General features: G+C 47.4%; 1 protein-coding gene across 1 annotated transcript in view; it reads right to left on the bottom strand.

Moving 5' to 3' along the window:
* tmem128 (transmembrane protein 128) overlaps positions 1-19,288 on the bottom strand; it is a 35,884-nt gene that overhangs the window by 2,951 nt on the left and 13,645 nt on the right. The window contains exons 2-3 of the mRNA XM_079839919.1: positions 16,275-16,416; positions 5,910-6,071 (exon numbers count right to left, since the gene is read on the bottom strand). Coding sequence (XP_079696045.1) covers positions 5,910-6,071; positions 16,275-16,416 — 304 coding nt within the window. The remainder of the gene's footprint in view (positions 1-5,909; positions 6,072-16,274; positions 16,417-19,288) is intronic.

The following is a 19,288-nucleotide window of genomic DNA, read 5'->3' as shown; positions in this document are numbered from 1 at the left end:
AAGGATTATTAGGAACACCTGTTCAATTTCTCATTAATGCAATTATCTAATCAACCAATCACTTGGCAGTTGCTTCAATGCATTTAGGGGTGTGGTCCTGGTCAAGACAATCTCCTGAACTCCACACTGAATGTCGGAATGGGAAAGAAAGGGGATTTAAGCAATTTTGAGCGTGGCATGGTTGTTGGTGCCAGACGAGTATTTCACAATCTGCTCAGTTACTGGGATTTTCACGCACAACCATTTCTAGGGTTTACAAAGAATGGTGTGAAAAGGGAAAAGCATCCAGTGTGCGGCAGTCCTGTGGGAGAAAATGCCTTGTTGATGCTCGAGGTCAGAGGAGAATGGGCCGACTGATTCAAGCTGATAGAAGAGCAACTTTGACTGAAATAACCACTCGTTACAACCGAGGTCTGCAGCAAAGCATTTGTGAAGCCACAACACACACAACCTTGAGGCGGATGGGCTACAACAGCAGAAGACCCCACCGGGTACCACTCATCTCCACTACAAAGAGGAAAAAGAGGCGACAATTTGCACCAGCTCACCAAAATTGGACAGTTGAAGACTGGAAAAATGTTGCCTGGTCTGATGAGTCTGGATTTCTGTTGAGACATTCAGATGGTAGAGTCAGAATTTGGCGTAAACAGAATGAGAACATGGATCCATCATGCCTTGTTACCACTGTGCAGGCTGGTGGTGGTGGTGTAATGGTGTGGGGGATGTTTTCTTGACACACTTTAGGCCCCTTAGTGCCAATTGGGCATGGTTTAAATGCCACGGCCTACCTGAGCATTGTTTCTGCCCATGTCCATCCCTTTATGAGCACCATGTCCCCATCCTCTGATGGCTACTTCCAGCAGGATAATGCACCGTCACAAAGCTCCAATCATTTCAAATTCGTTTCTTGAACATGACAATGAGTTCACTGGACTAAAATGGCCCCACAGTCACCAGATCTCAACCCAATAGAGCATCTTTGGGATGTGGTGGAACGGGAGCTTCGTGCCCTGGATGTGCATCCCACAAATCTCCATCAACTGCAGATGCTCTCCTATCAATATGGGCCAACATTTCTAAAGAATGCTTTCAGCACCTTGTTGAGTCAATGCCACGTAGAATTAAGGCAGTTCTGAAGGCGAAAGGGGTCAAACACAGTATTAGTATGTGCTCCTAATAATCCTTTAGGTGAGTGTACATCTTCAGCACCTGGTCATGGCGGCTGTATCCCACCTCTCCCAAGCTTTCGGGCAGCAGCTTAAGATGTGTCCAAGGAAGCTCTTGCACATTGGGGATTCTGGGGAATTAGCTAAACCCCAGCAATGCAGGTTGGATGGGCTTGGAAGGACATCATACACTGACTGGATCAGAAACTTGAGTTCTAAAGTTCTGCCCAGGTGATCTTGCGTGCAGTTGTATGGTCCCAATTAGTCCAAGCTCCCTGTTTGTGCATAGCCATTGTCCTACTCCGACGTTCCTCTTCCACCTCTGCACGGATCTCTGGTTGGATCTGGCGTCTCTCTCTCTCGCCTGGGCTTTGTCGTAGCGTGGTCCTTGTGGAGCTACCAAACCCGGCTTGTTTGACTACCACAGAGCCTATCAACATGCCATCCGCCTACTCTACTGCCTGCCACTTCCTCCCAGTAACTGTGATGCCTACAGAGGAGACTGTAGAGTCATCTCTATAAAGTCACACCTCTCTAACTCTGGCGACCTTACATTTCTCTGTCAGGCCAGTGAAAGGAAGCTGCAGCTTGTTGGTATGCCCTCCACAATGGTTATTTGAAGTTTGTTTATCGACAGTGGCAGAAAAGTCTTGGCAGGATAGCATTCTGATAAATCCATGCCTTGAACTTTCCTGGGAGTCCTGATAGCCATGCTTTCAGCTCCATACTAGTTGCCTGTGCCATCAAAGTTCTTCCCCAGGCTCTTCACAGGCTTTTCAGATGGAATTTGGACTTCTCCCAAAGTGAAGTGGTGCTAATCGGACACTCTTCCCTTCCTCAGGACGAAGAACCTGGATTTGGCTGGCTTGAAACTCATTCTTGCCCATGTAAATGATCCTTTCCGGCCCTTGGAGGAGCCATCAGCATCCTGGAACTAATGTTGCGGTGATGGTCAGATCGGGCCAGATCCGGACAGGGGGTCCCTACAATCCATTTCTGCTGACTTGATAGGCATGTTTATCACCAAGGCAAACAAGGACATGGTATGGTGCAACCAGTGATGATGCCTCACTCTAGGCAATACCATGTAGATGTTGTTGACTCAGAGGTGAACCTCAAACTGAAATTATTGTAGTAATCCAGTATGAAGTCTTTAATCCTATCTGGAACATGGTATCTTGTCAGCGCTGTTACCACAAGATTATATGAAATGGATCCATAGACGTTGGCAAGGTCTAGCCCAGGGGTCGGGAACCTATGGCTCGCGAGCCATATATGGCTCTTTTCCGGATTTTATATGGCTCTCCAGTTTTCAAATGTTGACTGAAAAATACACCCTCGATGATGATAACAATTATTTTAAAACTATTAGCATACTTTATTAATGTAGAATTTAACATTATGAATATGTAAAATTAAATTAAATATGTTCAAAAATATTTAGGTAAAACACTTACAGCTTAATATGATTGACAGCGGTGTTTGGCCTGTATAGCCTACCTTTCAGAGAGCTGAATTTTAATTGGACGTCGTGGTTAGGCCTGCATCATGTCTAGATCAAGTTAAGCAGCTACCTGTCTAAAATAAAAATCATCAACGAGAGCAAGATGGCAAAAAGAAAAAAAGACGACGATTACCGTTCATTCCAGCCCGAATGGACGGATCAATTTGCATTTGTGGAGAAGTCGGGGGCTGCAATGTGTCTTATTTGCAACGAACGTATTGCGTCGCTCAAAAAGACTAATGTTAAGAGACATTTTGAGACGCGCCATGAAGCATTCGCTGCAAAATACCCCGCTGGAGAATGCAGGAAAAAAGCTTGCGCTGAGCTTCAGCGGAGAATGGAAACTGGACAGCAGCACCTGCTAGCATGGACTAATAAAGGCGGGAATCTGAATTCTGCGAGCTTCGCCGGCGCTCTGGAGATTGTGAGGAGTGGGAAACCATTTACAGATGGAGAGTACATTAAGGGTTGCATGCTGAGTGTGGCTAAAGAACTGTATAACGACCTCCCAAACAAGGATAAAATTATCCAAAAAATCGAAGACATGCCTTTGTCTGCAAGAACTGTTCATGATCGTGCACTTGTGATGGCTAGCCAGATAGAGGAGATGCAGATCAACGACATCAGTTCAGGTAGTTGCTTTTCTCTTTCATTGGATGAGTCTACCGATGTGAGCAACGTAGCACAGCTAAGCATAGTCGGGCGGTATGTGACAGGTGATACTGTTCGTGAAGAGAGTCTCGCTGTTTTGCCGATGAAAGACACAACAAGAGGCGCGGATGTGTTAAAATCTCTGATGGACTTTGCTGCGGAGAAAAAGCTACCACTGAATAAACTTGTATCTGTGTGTACTGATGGAGCACCCAGTATGTTAGGTAAACATAAAGGATTCGTTGCCCTTCTGTGTGAGCATGAGAAGCGGCCCATCTTAAACTTCCATTGCATTGTGCATCAAGAGGCACTGTGTGCTCTGTCGTGTGGAGAGGAACTTCGCGAAGTGATGTCATTGGTAGTTCGCATTGTAAACTTCATTGTGGCCCGAGCTTTGAATGATCGCCAGTTTAAGGCCTTGTTGGATGAAGTGGGGAGTAATTATCCAGGGCTGCTCCTGCACAGCAATGTGCGTTGGTTATCCAGGGGGAAAGTGCTCGTCCACTTTGCTGCCTGTTTAAATGAAGTGAGGACATTTTTGGAAATGAAAGGAAATGTTCATCCCGAGCTCACTGACATTGAGTGGCTCCTGAAGTTTCACTACCTGGTGGACATTACATGTCATATGAACCACCTCAATGTGAAAATGCAAGGCATCGGAAACACAATCTTATCCCTGCAACAGGCAGTGTTTGCGTTTGAAACAAAGCTGGAGCTGTTTATCAGGGACATTGAGAGTGGCCGTCTCCTGCACTTCGAAACATTGCGAGCATACAGAGAGGATTGCTTAGCGAGGGACCCCGCTCATCATTTCGATCTCAGGCAGCTCGCAAGCTTCACATCAGATTTACTGATGTCATTCAAATCACGTTTTGCGGACTTCCGCAGACATGCCGATTTGTTCAAAGTGATAACTCATCCACATGTGTGCACCATGGACGCAGAAAAACTGAGTGTCATCCCTGGCATTTCCATTGGAGATTTTGAGCTGGAAGCTGCTGAACTGAAGGCGTCAGATATGTGGCTGTCAAAATTTTTAACTTTGAATTCCGAACTGGAAAGCCTTGCTCGTCAGAGGGCAGAACTGGCAAAGCAGCATAAGTGGGCAGATATGAGAAAACTCCAACGTGAAGACAATCTCATCCTGAAAACTTGGAACGAACTCCCAGCCACTTTCAGCACAATGCATCGTGTCAGTGTTGCTGTGCTTACAATGTTTGGCTCAACATACACATGTGAGCAGTCCTTCTCACATCTAAACAACATTAAAACCAACCTGCGCTCAAGGTTAACGGATGAAAGCCTGAATGCCTGCATGAAGTTGAATCTCACCAGTTACGACCCCAACTTCAAAGCACTCAGCAAAATGATGCAGCAACAAAAATCTCATTAATGCAAGTATAAGGTACAATACTTCTTGTTAATCGCTTGTTTATGCTGCCCGTTTCTCTTTTTTTTTTTGTAAGAAATCAGCACAATGTCAGTGAACAAAATATAGTGCTTTGTATATATTGTGTAATCGTTTGTTTGGGTTACTGAAAAAAACCCTGCATTTTTGCCACCTACTGGTGTTCTATACAACTACCAGAACTACTAACATTGCAAGTGGTATGTTAATGCTGTTGTTATTACATTAAAATGCATAAAAATGTGCAAATATTTCTAATAAACAAGTGTAAATTTTGCTGTGGCTCTTTTGAAAAATGTCTCAGTTTTTTTTTTTTTTTTTGGCTCTTCTTGGTAAAAAGGTTCCCGACCCCTGGTCTAGCCAAACGACTGCCAGGTCTCCTTTATTCTCCCTTGCCTCGCGGATCAACTGGGTAACCACACCTGCAAGGCCAGACTATGCTGCTTTCTGAAGCACCCAATGGTGCAACTTGGACACAGTCAATATGACAATAATGTAATGATGCAAAAATATTAACAGTCCCAAAATAAGCTTCAGTTTCTTAAGTGACAACTCCGGTGAAAAATGAACCTGGGGTAATTAACACATGGTTACCGAGTAGATCGTTCTCTGGGATGCGTTTTCATGAAAATCGAATGTAAAGAGTTTATCTCTAAAAACAGATTAGCTTATAGCGATAGTATATGGGGCATAGAATAAGTACAATTAAATTGCTAGTTAATACCACTAACAAGGCTCAAAATAGCCTCACACTAACACGGTAGCATAATGAGGGTCCCTACATGCAAACCGAAGCATTGAGAACTTTGTAAGTGTACAAACAGTTTAATAAGAAGATACTTTATAAAGACAGTACATTACGTATACAGACAGGAGCCATCTTGGAAAACAGTCTCGACAAGTCAAGCCACGAACGCTGCGCTAAGTGATGAACTGTGACTTGGAATCTCATATGGTCCGTTGTTTCCGGAAGAAAGCACTGAACGCAAAAGAGAAAATAAATAAAAATATTTTCTCAACAGAGACTAACGCAACAGAGACTAGTGCTTCCAAAGGATATACACTAAAGAGATGGCGGATTATTCAACCGTGGCTCGACTGTCGAGACTGTTTTCCAAGATGGCTCCTGTCTATACTTCACAAGGCGTGTTTCCCATCACCACATGACAGCGGTTCTGACCTGCAGGATGCAGCGATGAAGGCGGCTGTGGTGATGGCAGGGACGGCGGGATATTCCTGCTCATAGTGCCTGATGCCTCTGAACCACTCCAGATAGACGATGCAGAACGCAGCCAGACTGAGGCACAATCCCAGCAGCACCAGACCCACGGAGAACCACCAGCTGAAACACAGGCATTACAGGCGTTACACAGGCATTACAGGCGTTAGACCAGATGAAACACAGGCGTTACACCAGCTGAAACACAGGCATTACAGGCGTTACACAATCTGAAACACAGGCGTTAGACCAGATGAAACAGGCGTTAGACCAGATGAAACACAGGCGTTACACCAGCTGAAACACAGGCGTTACAGGCGTTACACAATCTGAAACACAGGCGTTAGACCAGATGAAACACAGGCGTTAGACCAGATGAAACACAGGCGTTAGACCAGATGAAACACAGGCGTTACACCAGCTGAAACACAGGCGTTACAGGCGTTACACAATCTGAAACACAGGCGTTAGACCAGATGAAACAGGCGTTAGACCAGATGAAACACAGGCGTTAGACCAGATGAAACACAGGCGTTACACCAGCTGAAACACAGGCGTTACACCAGCTGAAACACACGCGTTACACAATCTGAAACACAGGCGTTAGACCAGATGAAACACAGGCGTTACACCAGCTGAAACACAGGCATTACAGGCGTTACACAATCTGAAACACAGGCGTTAGACCAGCTGAAACACAGGCGTTAGACCAGCTGAAACACAGGCGTTAGACCAGCTGAAACACAGGCGTTAGACCAGATGAAACACAGGCGTTACACCAGCTGAAACACAGGCGTTAGACCAGATGAAACACAGGCGTTAGACCAGCTGAAACACAGGCGTTAGACAAGCTGAAACACAGGCGTTAGACCAGCTGAAACACAGGCGTTAGACCAGATGAAACACAGGCGTTAGACCAGCTGAAACACAGGCGTTACACCAGCTGAAACACAGGCGTTACACCAGCTGAAACACAGGCGTTACACCAGCTGAAACACAGGCGTTACACCAGCTGAAACACAGGCTTTACACCAGCTGAAACACAGGCGTTACACCAGCTGAAACACAGGCGTTACACCAGCTGAAACACAGGGGTTAGACCAGCTGAAACACAGGGGTTAGACCAGCTGAAACACAGGCGTTACATCAGCTGAAACACAGATGTTACACCAGCTGAAACACAGGCGTTACACCAGCTGAAACACAGGCGTTACACCAGCTGAAACACAGGCGTTACACCAGCTGAAACACAGGCGTTACACCAGCTGAAATACCGGCGTTACACCAGCTGAAACACAGGCGTTACACCAGCTGAAACACAGGCGTTAGACCAGCTGAAACACAGGCGTTACACCAGCTGAAACACAGGCGTTACACCAGCTGAAACACAGGCGTTACACCAGCTGAAACACAGGCGTTAGACCAGCTGAAACACAGGCGTTAGACCAGCTGAAACACAGGCGTTACACCAGCTGAAACACAGGCGTAAGACCAGCTGAAACACAGGCGTAAGACCAGCTGAAACACAGGCGTAAGACCAGCTGAAACACAGGCGTTAGACCAGATGAAACACAGGCGTTAGACCAGCTGAAACACAGGCTTTACACCAGTTGAAACACAGGCATTACACCAGTTGAAACACAGGCATTACACCAGTTGAAACACAGGCGTTACACCAGTTGAAACACAGGCGTTACACCAGCTGAAACACAGGCGTTAGACCAGCTGAAACACAAGCGTTAGACCAGTTGAAACACAGGCGTTAGACCAGTTGAAACACAGGCGTTACACCAGCTGAAACACAGGCGTTAGACCAGCTGAAACACAGGCGTTACACCAGTTGAAACACAGGCGTTACACCAGTTGAAACACAGGCGTTACACCAGCTGAAACACAGGCGTTAGACCAGCTGAAACACAGGCGTTAGACCAGATGAAACACAGGCGTTAGACCAGCTGAAACACAGGCTTTACACCAGTTGAAACACAGGCATTACACCAGTTGAAACACAGGCGTTACACCAGCTGAAACACAGGCGTTAGACCAGCTGAAACACAGGCGTTACACCAGTTGAAACACAGGCGTTAGACCAGCTGAAACACAGGCGTTACACCAGTTGAAACACAGGCGTTACACCAGCTGAAACACAGGCGTTACACCAGCTGAAACACAGGCGTTAGACCAGCTGAAACACAGGCGTTAGACCAGCTGAAACACAGGTGTTAGACCAGATGAAACACAGGCGTTAGACCAGCTGAAACACAGGCTTTACACCAGCTGAAACACAGGCGTAAGACCAGCTGAAACACAGGCGTAAAACCAGCTGAAACACAGGCGTTAGACCAGCTGAAACACAGGTGTTAGACCAGATGAAACACAGGCGTTAGACCAGCTGAAACACAGGCTTTACACCAGTTGAAACACAGGCATTACACCAGTTGAAACACAGGCGTTACACCAGTTGAAACACAGGCGTTACACCAGCTGAAACACAGGCGTTACACCAGTTGAAACACAGGCGTTACACCAGCTGAAACACAGGCGTTACACCAGCTGAAACACAGGCGTTACACCAGCTGAAACACAGGCGTTACACCAGTTGAAACACAGGCGTTACACCAGTTGAAACACAGGCGTTACACCAGTTGAAACACAGGCGTTACACCAGCTGAAACACAGGCGTTACACCAGCTGAAACACAGGCGTTACACCAGCTGAAACACAGGTGTTAGACCAGATGAAACACAGGCGTTAGACCAGCTGAAACACAGGCTTTACACCCGCTGAAACACAGGCGTAAGACCAGCTGAAACACAGGCGTAAGACCAGAGGAAACACTGGCGTTACACCAGCTGAAACACAGGAGTTAGACCAGATGAAACACAGATGTTACACCAGCTGAAACACAGGCGTTAGACCAGCTGAAACACAGGCGTTAGACCAGCTGAAACACAGGCGTTACACCAGCTGAAACACAGGAGTTAGACCAGATGAAACACAGGAGTTAGACCAGATGAAACACAGGCGTAAGACCAGCTGAAACACAGGAGTTAGACCAGCTGAAACACAGGCGTTAGACCAGCTGAAACACAGGAGTTAGACCAGCTGAAACACAGGCGTAAGACCAGCTGAAACACAGATGTTACACCAGCTGAAACACAGGCGTTAGACCAGCTGAAACACAGGAGTTAGACCAGATGAAACACAGGCGTAACACCAGCTGAAACACAGGAGTTAGACCAGCTGAAACACAGGCGTTAGACCAGCTGAAACACAGGAGTTAGACCAGCTGAAACACAGGCGTTACACCAGCTGAAACACAGGAGTTAGACCAGATGAAACACAGATGTTACACCAGCTGAAACACAGGCGTTAGACCAGCTCAAACACAGATGTTACACCAGCTGAAACACAGGCGTTAGACCAGCTGAAACACAGACGTTACACCAGCTGAAACACAGGCGTTAGACCAGAAGAAACACAGGCGTTAGACCAGCTGAAACACAGGAGTTAGACCGGAAGAAACACAGGCGTTAGACCAGCTGAAACACAGGAGTTAGACCAGAAGAAACACACGCGTTAGACCAGCTGAAACACAGGCGTTACACCAGTTGAAACACAGGCGTTACACCAGCTGAAACACAGGCGTTAGACCAGCTGAAACACAGGCGTTAGACCAGATGAAACACAGGCGTTAGACCAGATGAAACACAGGCTTTACACCAGTTGAAACACAGGCATTACACCAGTTGAAACACAGGCGTTACACCAGTTGAAACACAGGCGTTACACCAGTTGAAACACAGGCGTTAGACCAGCTGAAACACAGGCGTTAGACCAGTTGAAACACAGGCGTTACACCAGTTGAAACACAGGCGTTACACAAGCTGAAACACAGGCATTAGACCAGCTGAAACACAGGCTTTACACCAGTTGAAACACAGGCGTTACACCAGTTGAAACACAGGCGTTACACCAGCTGAAACACAGGCTTTACACCAGTTGAAACACAGGCATTACACCAGTTGAAACACAGGCGTTACACCAGTTGAAACACAGGCGTTACACAAGCTGAAACACAGGCGTTAGACCAGCTGAAACACAGGCGTTACACCAGTTGAAACACAGGCGTTACACCAGCTGAAACACAGGCGTTACACCAGCTGAAACACAGGCGTTAGACCAGCTGAAACACAGGTGTTAGACCAGCTGAAACACAGGCTTTACACCAGCTGAAACACAGGCGTAAGACCAGCTGAAACACAGGCGTAAAACCAGCTGAAACACAGGCGTTAGACCAGCTGAAACACAGGTGTTAGACCAGATGAAACACAGGCGTTAGACCAGCTGAAACACAGGCTTTACACCAGTTGAAACACAGGCATTACACCAGTTGAAACACAGGCGTTACACCAGTTGAAACACAGGCGTTACACCAGCTGAAACACAGGCGTTACACCAGCTGAAACACAGGTGTTAGACCAGATGAAACACAGGCGTTAGACCAGCTGAAACACAGTCTTTACACCAGCTGAAACACAGGCGTAAGACCAGCTGAAACACAGGCGTAAGACCAGCTGAAACACAGGCGTTACACCAGCTGAAACACAGGAGTTAGACCAGATGAAACACAGATGTTACACCAGCTGAAACACAGGCGTTAGACCAGCTGAAACACAGGCGTTAGACCAGCTGAAACACAGGCGTTAGACCAGCTGAAACACAGGCGTTACACCAGCTGAAACACAGGCGTTAGACCAGCTGAAACACAGGAGTTAGACCAGATGAAACACAGGCGTAAGACCAGCTGAAACACAGGAGTTAGACCAGCTGAAACACAGGCGTTAGACCAGCTGAAACACAGGAGTTAGACCAACTGAAACACAGGCGTAAGACCAGCTGAAACACAGATGTTACACCAGCTGAAACACAGGCGTTAGACCAGCTGAAACACAGGAGTTAGACCAGATGAAACACAGGAGTTAGACCAGATGAAACACAGGCGTAACACCAGCTGAAACACAGGAGTTAGACCAGCTGAAACACAGGCGTTAGACCAGCTGAAACACAGGAGTAAGACCAGCTGAAACACAGGCGTTACACCAGCTGAAACACAGGCGTAAGACCAGCTGAAACACAGGCGTTACACCAGCTGAAACACAGGCGTAAGACCAGCTGAAACACAGGCGTTACACCAGCTGAAACACAGGAGTTAGACCAGATGAAACACAGATGTTACACCAGCTGAAACACAGGCGTTAGACCAGCTGAAACACAGATGTTACACCAGCTGAAACACATGTGTTAGACCAGCTGAAACACAGACGTTACACCAGCTGAAACACAGGCGTTAGACCAGAAGAAACACAGGCGTTAGACCAGCTGAAACACAGGCGTTACACCAGAAGAAACACAGGCGTTAGACCAGCTGAAACACAGGAGTTAGACCGGAAGAAACACAGGCGTTAGACCAGCTGAAATACAGGAGTTAGACCAGAAGAAACACACGCGTTAGACCAGCTGAAACACAGGCGTTAGACCAGCTGAAACACAGGCGTTAGACCAGCTGAAACACAGGCGTTAGACCAGATGAAACACAGGCGTTAGACCAGAAGAAACACAGGTGTTACACCAGTTGAAACACAGGCTTTACACCAGTTGAAACACAGGCTTTACACCAGTTGAAACACAGGCATTACACCAGTTGAAACACAGGCTTTACACCAGCTGAAACACAGGCGTTACACCAGTTGAAACACAGGCGTCAGACCAGCTGAAACACAGGCTTTACACCAGCTGAAACACAGGCGTTAGACCAGTTGAAACACAGACGTTACACCAGCTGAAACACAGGCGTTAGACCAGAAGAAACACAGGCGTTAGACCAGCTGAAACACAGGCGTTACACCAGAAGAAACACAGGCGTTAGACCAGCTGAAATACAGGAGTTAGACCAGAAGAAACACAGGCGTTAGACCAGCTGAAACACAGGCGTTAGACCAGCTGAAACACAGGCGTTAGACCAGCTGAAACACAGGCGTTAGACCAGCTGAAACACAGGCGTTAGACCAGCTGAAACACAGGCGTTAGACCAGATGAAACACAGGCGTTAGACCAGAAGAAACACAGGCGTTACACCAGTTGAAACACAGGCTTTACACCAGTTGAAACACAGGCTTTACACCAGTTGAAACACAGGCATTACACCAGTTGAAACACAGGCTTTACACCAGCTGAAACACAGGCGTTACACCAGTTGAAACACAGCCGTCAGACCAGCTGAAACACAGGCTTTACACCAGCTGAAACACAGGCGTTAGACCAGCTGAAACACAGGCGTTAGACCAGTTGAAACACAGGCATTACACCAGTTGAAACACAGGCTTTACACCAGTTGAAACACAGGCGTTACACCAGTTGAAACACAGGCTTTACACCAGTTGAAACACAGGCGTTACACCAGTTGAAACACAGGCGTTAGACCAGTTGAAACACAGGCATTACACCAGTTGAAACACAGGCTTTACACCAGTTGAAACACAGGCGTTACACCAGTTGAAACACAGGGGTTACACCAGCTGAAACACAGGCATTAGACCAGCTGAAACACAGGCGTTAGACCAGCTGAAACACAGGCGTTAGACCAGCTGAAACACAGGCGTTAGACCAGATGAAACACAGGCGTTAGACCAGAAGAAACACAGGCGTTACACCAGTTGAAACACAGGCTTTACACCAGTTGAAACACAGGATTTACACCAGTTGAAACACAGGCATTACACCAGTTGAAACACAGGCTTTACACCAGCTGAAACACAGGCGTTACACCAGTTGAAACACAGGCGTCAGACCAGCTGAAACACAGGCTTTACACCAGCTGAAACACAGGCGTTAGACCAGCTGAAACACAGGCGTTAGACCAGTTGAAACACAGGCATTACACCAGTTGAAACACAGGCTTTACACCAGTTGAAACACAGGCGTTACACCAGTTGAAACACAGGCTTTACACCAGTTGAAACACAGGCGTTACACCAGTTGAAACACAGGCGTTAGACCAGTTGAAACACAGGCATTACACCAGTTGAAACACAGGCTTTACACCAGTTGAAACACAGGCGTTACACCAGTTGAAACACAGGGGTTACACCAGCTGAAACACAGGCGTTAGACCAGCTGAAACACAGGCGTTACACCAGTTGAAACACAGGCATTACACCAGCTGAAACACAGGCTTTACACCAGTTGAAACACAGGCGTTACACCAGCTGAAACACAGGCGTTACACTAGCTGATGAAAATCCGCCGTTACTCTGCTTTTACACCAGCTATAACAGCTACTTCAAATAGCTGCTCATCATTGAACAATCAGTGTTAACACAAATAAAATACACAAAAAACTAAATGGTTTTATTTTAGCATTTCTTATTTCCAATTAGTTTAACTTGATGAACTAAAATGATAAAACAGAAATGAAAGGGAATAAAAGAAAGAGATAAATTCTTTGTAAATGACCTCCATATTAATCTTAGGATTCTTGTGTAAAATTCCTCTAAAAATAGTTTTTAGAATTCACAGTCTCCTGTGAGGGTTAGGTTTAGGGGCAGGGTCAGTGTAAGGGGATAGAAAATACGGTTTGTATTGTATAAAAACCATTACGCCAATGGAATGTCCTCACATTTCACAAAAACAAAAATGTGTGTGTGTGTGTGTGTGTGTGTGTGGGCATGTTTTCGTGAAATATCAGGACACAAATGTGTATAATGACATGGGTATTACAAAAAGAGGGTGAAATATGAGGACGTTCCCCATGTCCTCACTTTTCAAAATGCTTATAAATCACACAGAATGAGTTTTTTTTCACAGAAAGTGAACTGCACAGTCTGTGTGTGTGTGTGTGTGTGTGTGTGTGTGTGTGTGTGTGTGTGTGTGTGTGTGTGTGTGTGTGTGTGTGTGTGTGTGTGTGTGTGTGTGTGTGTGTGTGTGTGTGTGATGGGTAGGTTTAGGGGCAGTGTAAGGGGATAGTAAATACGGTTTGTACGGTATAAAAACCATTACGCCTATGGAATGTCCTCACATTTCACAAAAACAAACGTGTGTGTGTGTGTGTGTGTGTGTGTGTGTGTGTGTGTGTGTGTGTGTGTGTGTGTGTGTGTGTGTGTGTGTGTGTGTGTGTGTGTGTGTGTGTGTGTGTGTGTGTGTGTGTGTGTGAGAGAAAGAGAGAGTGAGTGTGTATGTGTTCTCTCACTGTAACCAGAGCACTATAATCTCTATTATAATCCAGGATAAGACCATATGAGAGAGAAAGAGTGTTTGAGGTGTTTGTGTAATAAGGTGTGCGCTGGAGTCTGGCCAGTGCTCAGAGAGTAACAGTGGGCCTGTGCAGTTACAGTGGGCCTGTGCAGTAACAGTGGGCCTGTGCAGTAACAGTGGGCCTGTGCAGTAACAGTGGGCCTGTGCAGTTACAGTGGGCCTGTGCAGTTACAGTGGGCCTGTGCAGTTACAGTGGGCCTGTGCAGTTACAGTGGGCCTGTGCAGTAACAGTGGGCCTGTGCGGTAACAGTGGGCCTGTGCAGTTACAGTGGGCCTGTGCAGTTACAGTGGGCCTGTGCAGTTACAGTGGGCCTGTGCAGTAACAGTGGGCCTGTGCAGTAACAGTGGGCCTGTGCAGTTACAGTGGGCCTGTGCAGTAACAGTGGGCCTGTGCAGTTACAGTGGGCCTGTGCAGTTACAGTGGGCCTGTGCAGTAACAGTGGGCCTGTGCAGTAACAGTGGGCCTGTGCAGTACAGTGGGCCTGTGCAGTTACAGTGGGCCTGTGCAGTTACAGTGGGCCTGTGCAGTTACAGTGGGCCTGTGCAGTAACAGTGGGCCTGTGCAGTAACAGTGGGCCTGTGCAGTTACAGTGGGCCTGTGCAGTTACAGTGGGCCTGTGCAGTAACAGTGGGCCTGTGCAGTAACAGTGGGCCTGTGCAGTTACAGTGGGCCTGTGCAGTTACAGTGGGCCTGTGCAGTAACAGTGGGCCTGTGCAGTAACAGTGGGCCTGTGCAGTTACAGTGGGCCTGTGCAGTAACAGTGGGCCTGTGCAGTTACAGTGGGCCTGTGCAGTAACAGTGGGCCTGTGCAGTTACAGTGGGCCTGTGCAGTAACAGTGGGCCTGTGCGGTAACAGTGGGCCTGTGCAGTTACAGTGGGCCTGTGCAGTTACAGTGGGCCTGTGCAGTAACAGTGGGCCTGTGCAGTTACAGTGGGCCTGTGCAGTTACAGTGGGCCTGTGCAGTTACAGTGGGCCTGTGCAGTTACAGTGGGCCTGTGCAGTAACAGTGGGCCTGTGCAGTTACAGTGGGCCTGTGCAGTTACAGTGGGCCTGTGCAGTAACAGTGGGCCTGTGCAGTAACAGTGGGCCTGTGCAGTAACAGTGGGCCTGTGCAGTAACAGTGGACCTGTGCAGTAACAGTGGGCCTGTGCAGTTACAGTGGGCCTGTGCAGTTACAGTGGGCCTGTGCAGTTACAGTGGGCCTGTGCAGTAACAGTGGGCCTGTGCAGTAACAGTGGGCCTGTGCAGTAACAGTGGGCCTGTGCGGTAACAGTGGGCCTGTGCAGTTACAGTGGGCCTGTGCAGTTACAGTGGGCCTGTGCAGTTACAGTGGGCCTGTGCAGTAACAGTGGGCCTGTGCAGTTACAGTGGGCCTGTGCAGTAACAGTGGGCCTGTGCAGTTACAGTGGGCCTGTGCAGTAACAGTGGGCCTGTGCAGTAACAGTGGGCCTGTGCAGTTACAGTGGGCCTGTGCAGTTACAGTGGGCCTGTGCAGTAACAGTGGGCCTGTGCAGTTACAGTGGGCCTGTGCAGTTACAGTGGGCCTGTGCAGTAACAGTGGGCCTGTGCAGTAACAGTGGGCCTGTGCAGTAACAGTGGGCCTGTGCGGTTACAGTGGGCCTGTGCAGTTACAGTGGGCCTGTGCGGTTACAGTGGACCTGTGCAGTAACAGTGGGCCTGTGCAGTTACAGTGGGCCTGTGCAGTAACAGTGGGCCTGTGCAGTTACAGTGGGCCTGTGCAGTTACAGTGGGCCTGTGCAGTTACAGTGGGCCTGTGCAGTAACAGTGGGCCTGTGCAGTTACAGTGGGCCTGTGCAGTTACAGTGGGCCTGTGCAGTAACAGTGGGCCTGTGCAGTTACAGTGGGCCTGTGCAGTTACAGTGGGCCTGTGCAGTTACAGTGGGCCTGTGCAGTAACAGTGGGCCTGTGCAGTTACAGTGGGCCTGTGCAGTTACAGTGGGCCTGTGCTAGTTAGTTAAGGTTAGTTAAGGTTAGGGTTAGTCATCCTCACCTGTGAATGTCTGTGTGGTTCAGCACCACAGAGAAGAAATCCACATAGTAGGAAAGAGCGACAGCGGCCACAATCCAGAACACAGAGTGCCGGTTGATCCGAGCGGACGGCTTCAGCTCCACAGCCTCATCAGGACCAGCAGCTGCACAACATACACACAACACCATCAGAGCAACACAACACCATCAGAGCAACACAACACCATCAGAGCAACACCATCAGAGCAACACAACACCATCAGAGAAACACAACACCATCAGAGAAACACAACACCATCAGAGAAACACAACACCATCAGAGAAACACAACATCCACACAACATCAGCAGAGCAGCACAACACCATCAGAGAAACACAACATCCACACAACACCAGAGAAACACAACACCATCAGAGAAACACAACACCATCAGAGAAACACAACATCCACACAACATACACAACATCACTCTTTGTAAACTTTGTTCAATGCATGCGAGTGCTGCCGTATGTTGGAATAAGACCAGTCATTTTCGCCGTCATGAGAAGTCATGCCAGAAGACGCGAATGAGAAGCCGAGCGCGCTGTGAGAAAATGTGTCTCTGTGCACTCATCCGAGAGCGCGCACACGTCTCACAGTGCGCAAATATTGAGTTCTCTTTCAAGTCTAGCTCTTGAACGGACAAACTCACACAAAAAGTATGTCAACATATCAACATAAAGTATGCCATCTTGATGAGTATTCTAGCAGACATAGTCTGTATATGCCTTAAGTTAACTTTATACAGTCGAGAAAGACGACGCATATCCGTGCATTAGGTCTTAAAGGGGCCGTAGCATTAGGTCTTAAAGGGGCAGTAGCATTAGGTCTTAAAGGGGCAGTAGCATTAGGTCTTAAAGGGGCAGTAGCATTAGGTCTTAAAGGGGCAGCAGCATTAGGTCTTAAAGGGGCAGCAGCATTAGGTCTTAAAGGGGCAGTAGCCTTAGATCTTAAAGGGGCAGTAGCATTAGGTCTTAAAGGGGCAGTAGCCTTAGATCTTAAAGGGGCAGTAGCATTAGGTCTTAAAGGGGCAGTAGCATTAGGTCTTAAAGGGGCAGTAGCATTAGGTCTTAAAGGGGCAGTAGCATTAGGTCTTAAAGGGGCAGTAGCATTAGGGCAGTAGCATTAGGTCTTAAAGGGGCAGTAGCATTAGGCCTTAAAGGGGCAGTAGCATTAGGTCATAAAGGGGCAGTAGCATTAGGTCTTAAAGGGGCAGTAGCATTAGGTTTTAAAGGGGCAGTAGCATTAGGTCTTAAAGGGGCAGTAGCATTAGGTCTTAAAGGGGCAGTAGCATTAGGTCTTAAAGGGGCAGTAGCATTAGGTCATCAAGGGGCAGTAGCATTAGGTCTTAAAGGGGCAGTAGCATTAGGTCTTAAAGGGGCAGTAGCATTAGGTCTTAAAGGGGCAGTAGCATTAGGTTTTAAAGGGGCAGTAGCCTTAGGTCTTAAAGGGGCAGTAGCCTTAGATCTTAAAGGGGCAGTAGCATTAGGTCTTAAAGGGGCAGTAGCATTAGGTCTTAAAGGGGCAGTAGCATTAGGTCATCAAGGGGCAGTAGCATTAGGTCTTAAAGGGGCAGTAGCCTTAGATCTTAAAGGGGCAGTAGCATTAGGTCTTAAAGGGGCAGTAGCATTAGGTCTTAAAGGGGCAGTAGCATTAGGTCTTAAAGGGGCAGTAGCATTAGGTCATCAAGGGGCAGTAGCATTAGGTCTTAAAGGGGCAGTAGCATTAGGTCATCAAGGGGCAGTAGCATTAGGTCTTAAAGGGGCAGTAGCATTAGGTCTTAAAGGGGCAGTAGCATTAGGTCTTAAAGGGGCAGTAGCATTAGGTCTTAAAGGGGCAGTAGCATTAGATCTTAAAGGGGCAGTAGCCTTAGATCTTAAAGGGGCAGTAGCATTAGGTCTTAAAGGGGCAGTAGCATTAGGTCTTAAAGGGGCAGTAGCATTAGGTCTTAAAGGGGCAGTAGCATTAGGTCTTAAAGGGGCAGTAGCATTAGGTCTTAAAGGGGCAGTAGCATTAGGTTTTAAAGGGGCAGTAGCATTAGATCTTAAAGGGGCAGTAGCATTAGATCTTAAAGGGGCAGTAGCATTAGGTTTTCAAGGGGCAGTAGCATTAGATCTTAAAGGGGCAGTAGCCTTAGATCTTAAAGGGGCAGTAGCATTAGGTCTTAAAGGGGCAGTAGCATTAGATCTTAAAGGGGCAGTAGCCTTAGATCTTAAAGGGGCAGTAGCATTAGGTCTTAAAGGGGCAGTAGCATTAGGTCTTAAAGGGGCAGTAGCATTAGGTCTTAAAGGGGCAGTAGCATTAGGTCTTAAAGGGGCAGTAGCATTAGGTCTTAAAGGGGCAGTAGCATTAGGTCTTAAAGGGGCAGTAGCATTAGGTTTTAAAGGGGCAGTAGCATTAGATCTTAAAGGGGCAGTAGCATTAGATCTTAAAGGGGCAGTAGCATTAGGTCTTAAAGGGGCAGTAGCATTAGGTCTTAAAGGGGCAGTAGCATTAGGTCTTAAAGGGGCAGTAGCATTAGGTCTTAAAGGGGCAGTAGCCTTAGATCTTAAAGGGGCAGTAGCATTAGGTCTTAAAGGGGCAGTAGCATTAGGTCTTAAAGGGGCAGTAGCATTAGGTCTTAAAGGGGCAGTAGCATTAGGTTTTAAAGGGGCAGTAGCATTAGATCTTAAAGGGGCAGTAGCATTAGATCTTAAAGGGGCAGTAGCATTAGGTTTTCAAGGGGCAGTAGCATTAGATCTTAAAGGGGCAGTAGCCTTAGATCTTAAAGGGGCAGTAGCATTAGGTCTTAAAGGGGCAGTAGCATTAGATCTTAAAGGGGCAGTAGCCTTAGATCTTAAAGGGGCAGTAGCATTAGGTCTTAAAGGGGCAGTAGCATTAGGTTTTAAAGGGGCAGTAGCATTAGGTTTTAAAGGGGCAGTAGCATTAGGTCTTAAAGGGGCAGTAGCATTAGGTCTTAAAGGGGCAGTAGCATTAGGTCTTAAAGGGGCAGTAGC

Source organism: Gobio gobio (assembly GCF_949357685.1).
Source record: "Gobio gobio genome assembly, chromosome: 16".
Classification (NCBI taxonomy): domain Eukaryota; kingdom Metazoa; phylum Chordata; class Actinopteri; order Cypriniformes; family Gobionidae; genus Gobio; species Gobio gobio.
Note: the sequence above shows the minus strand (reverse complement) of the source record. Positions and strands in the feature narration are given on the sequence as shown.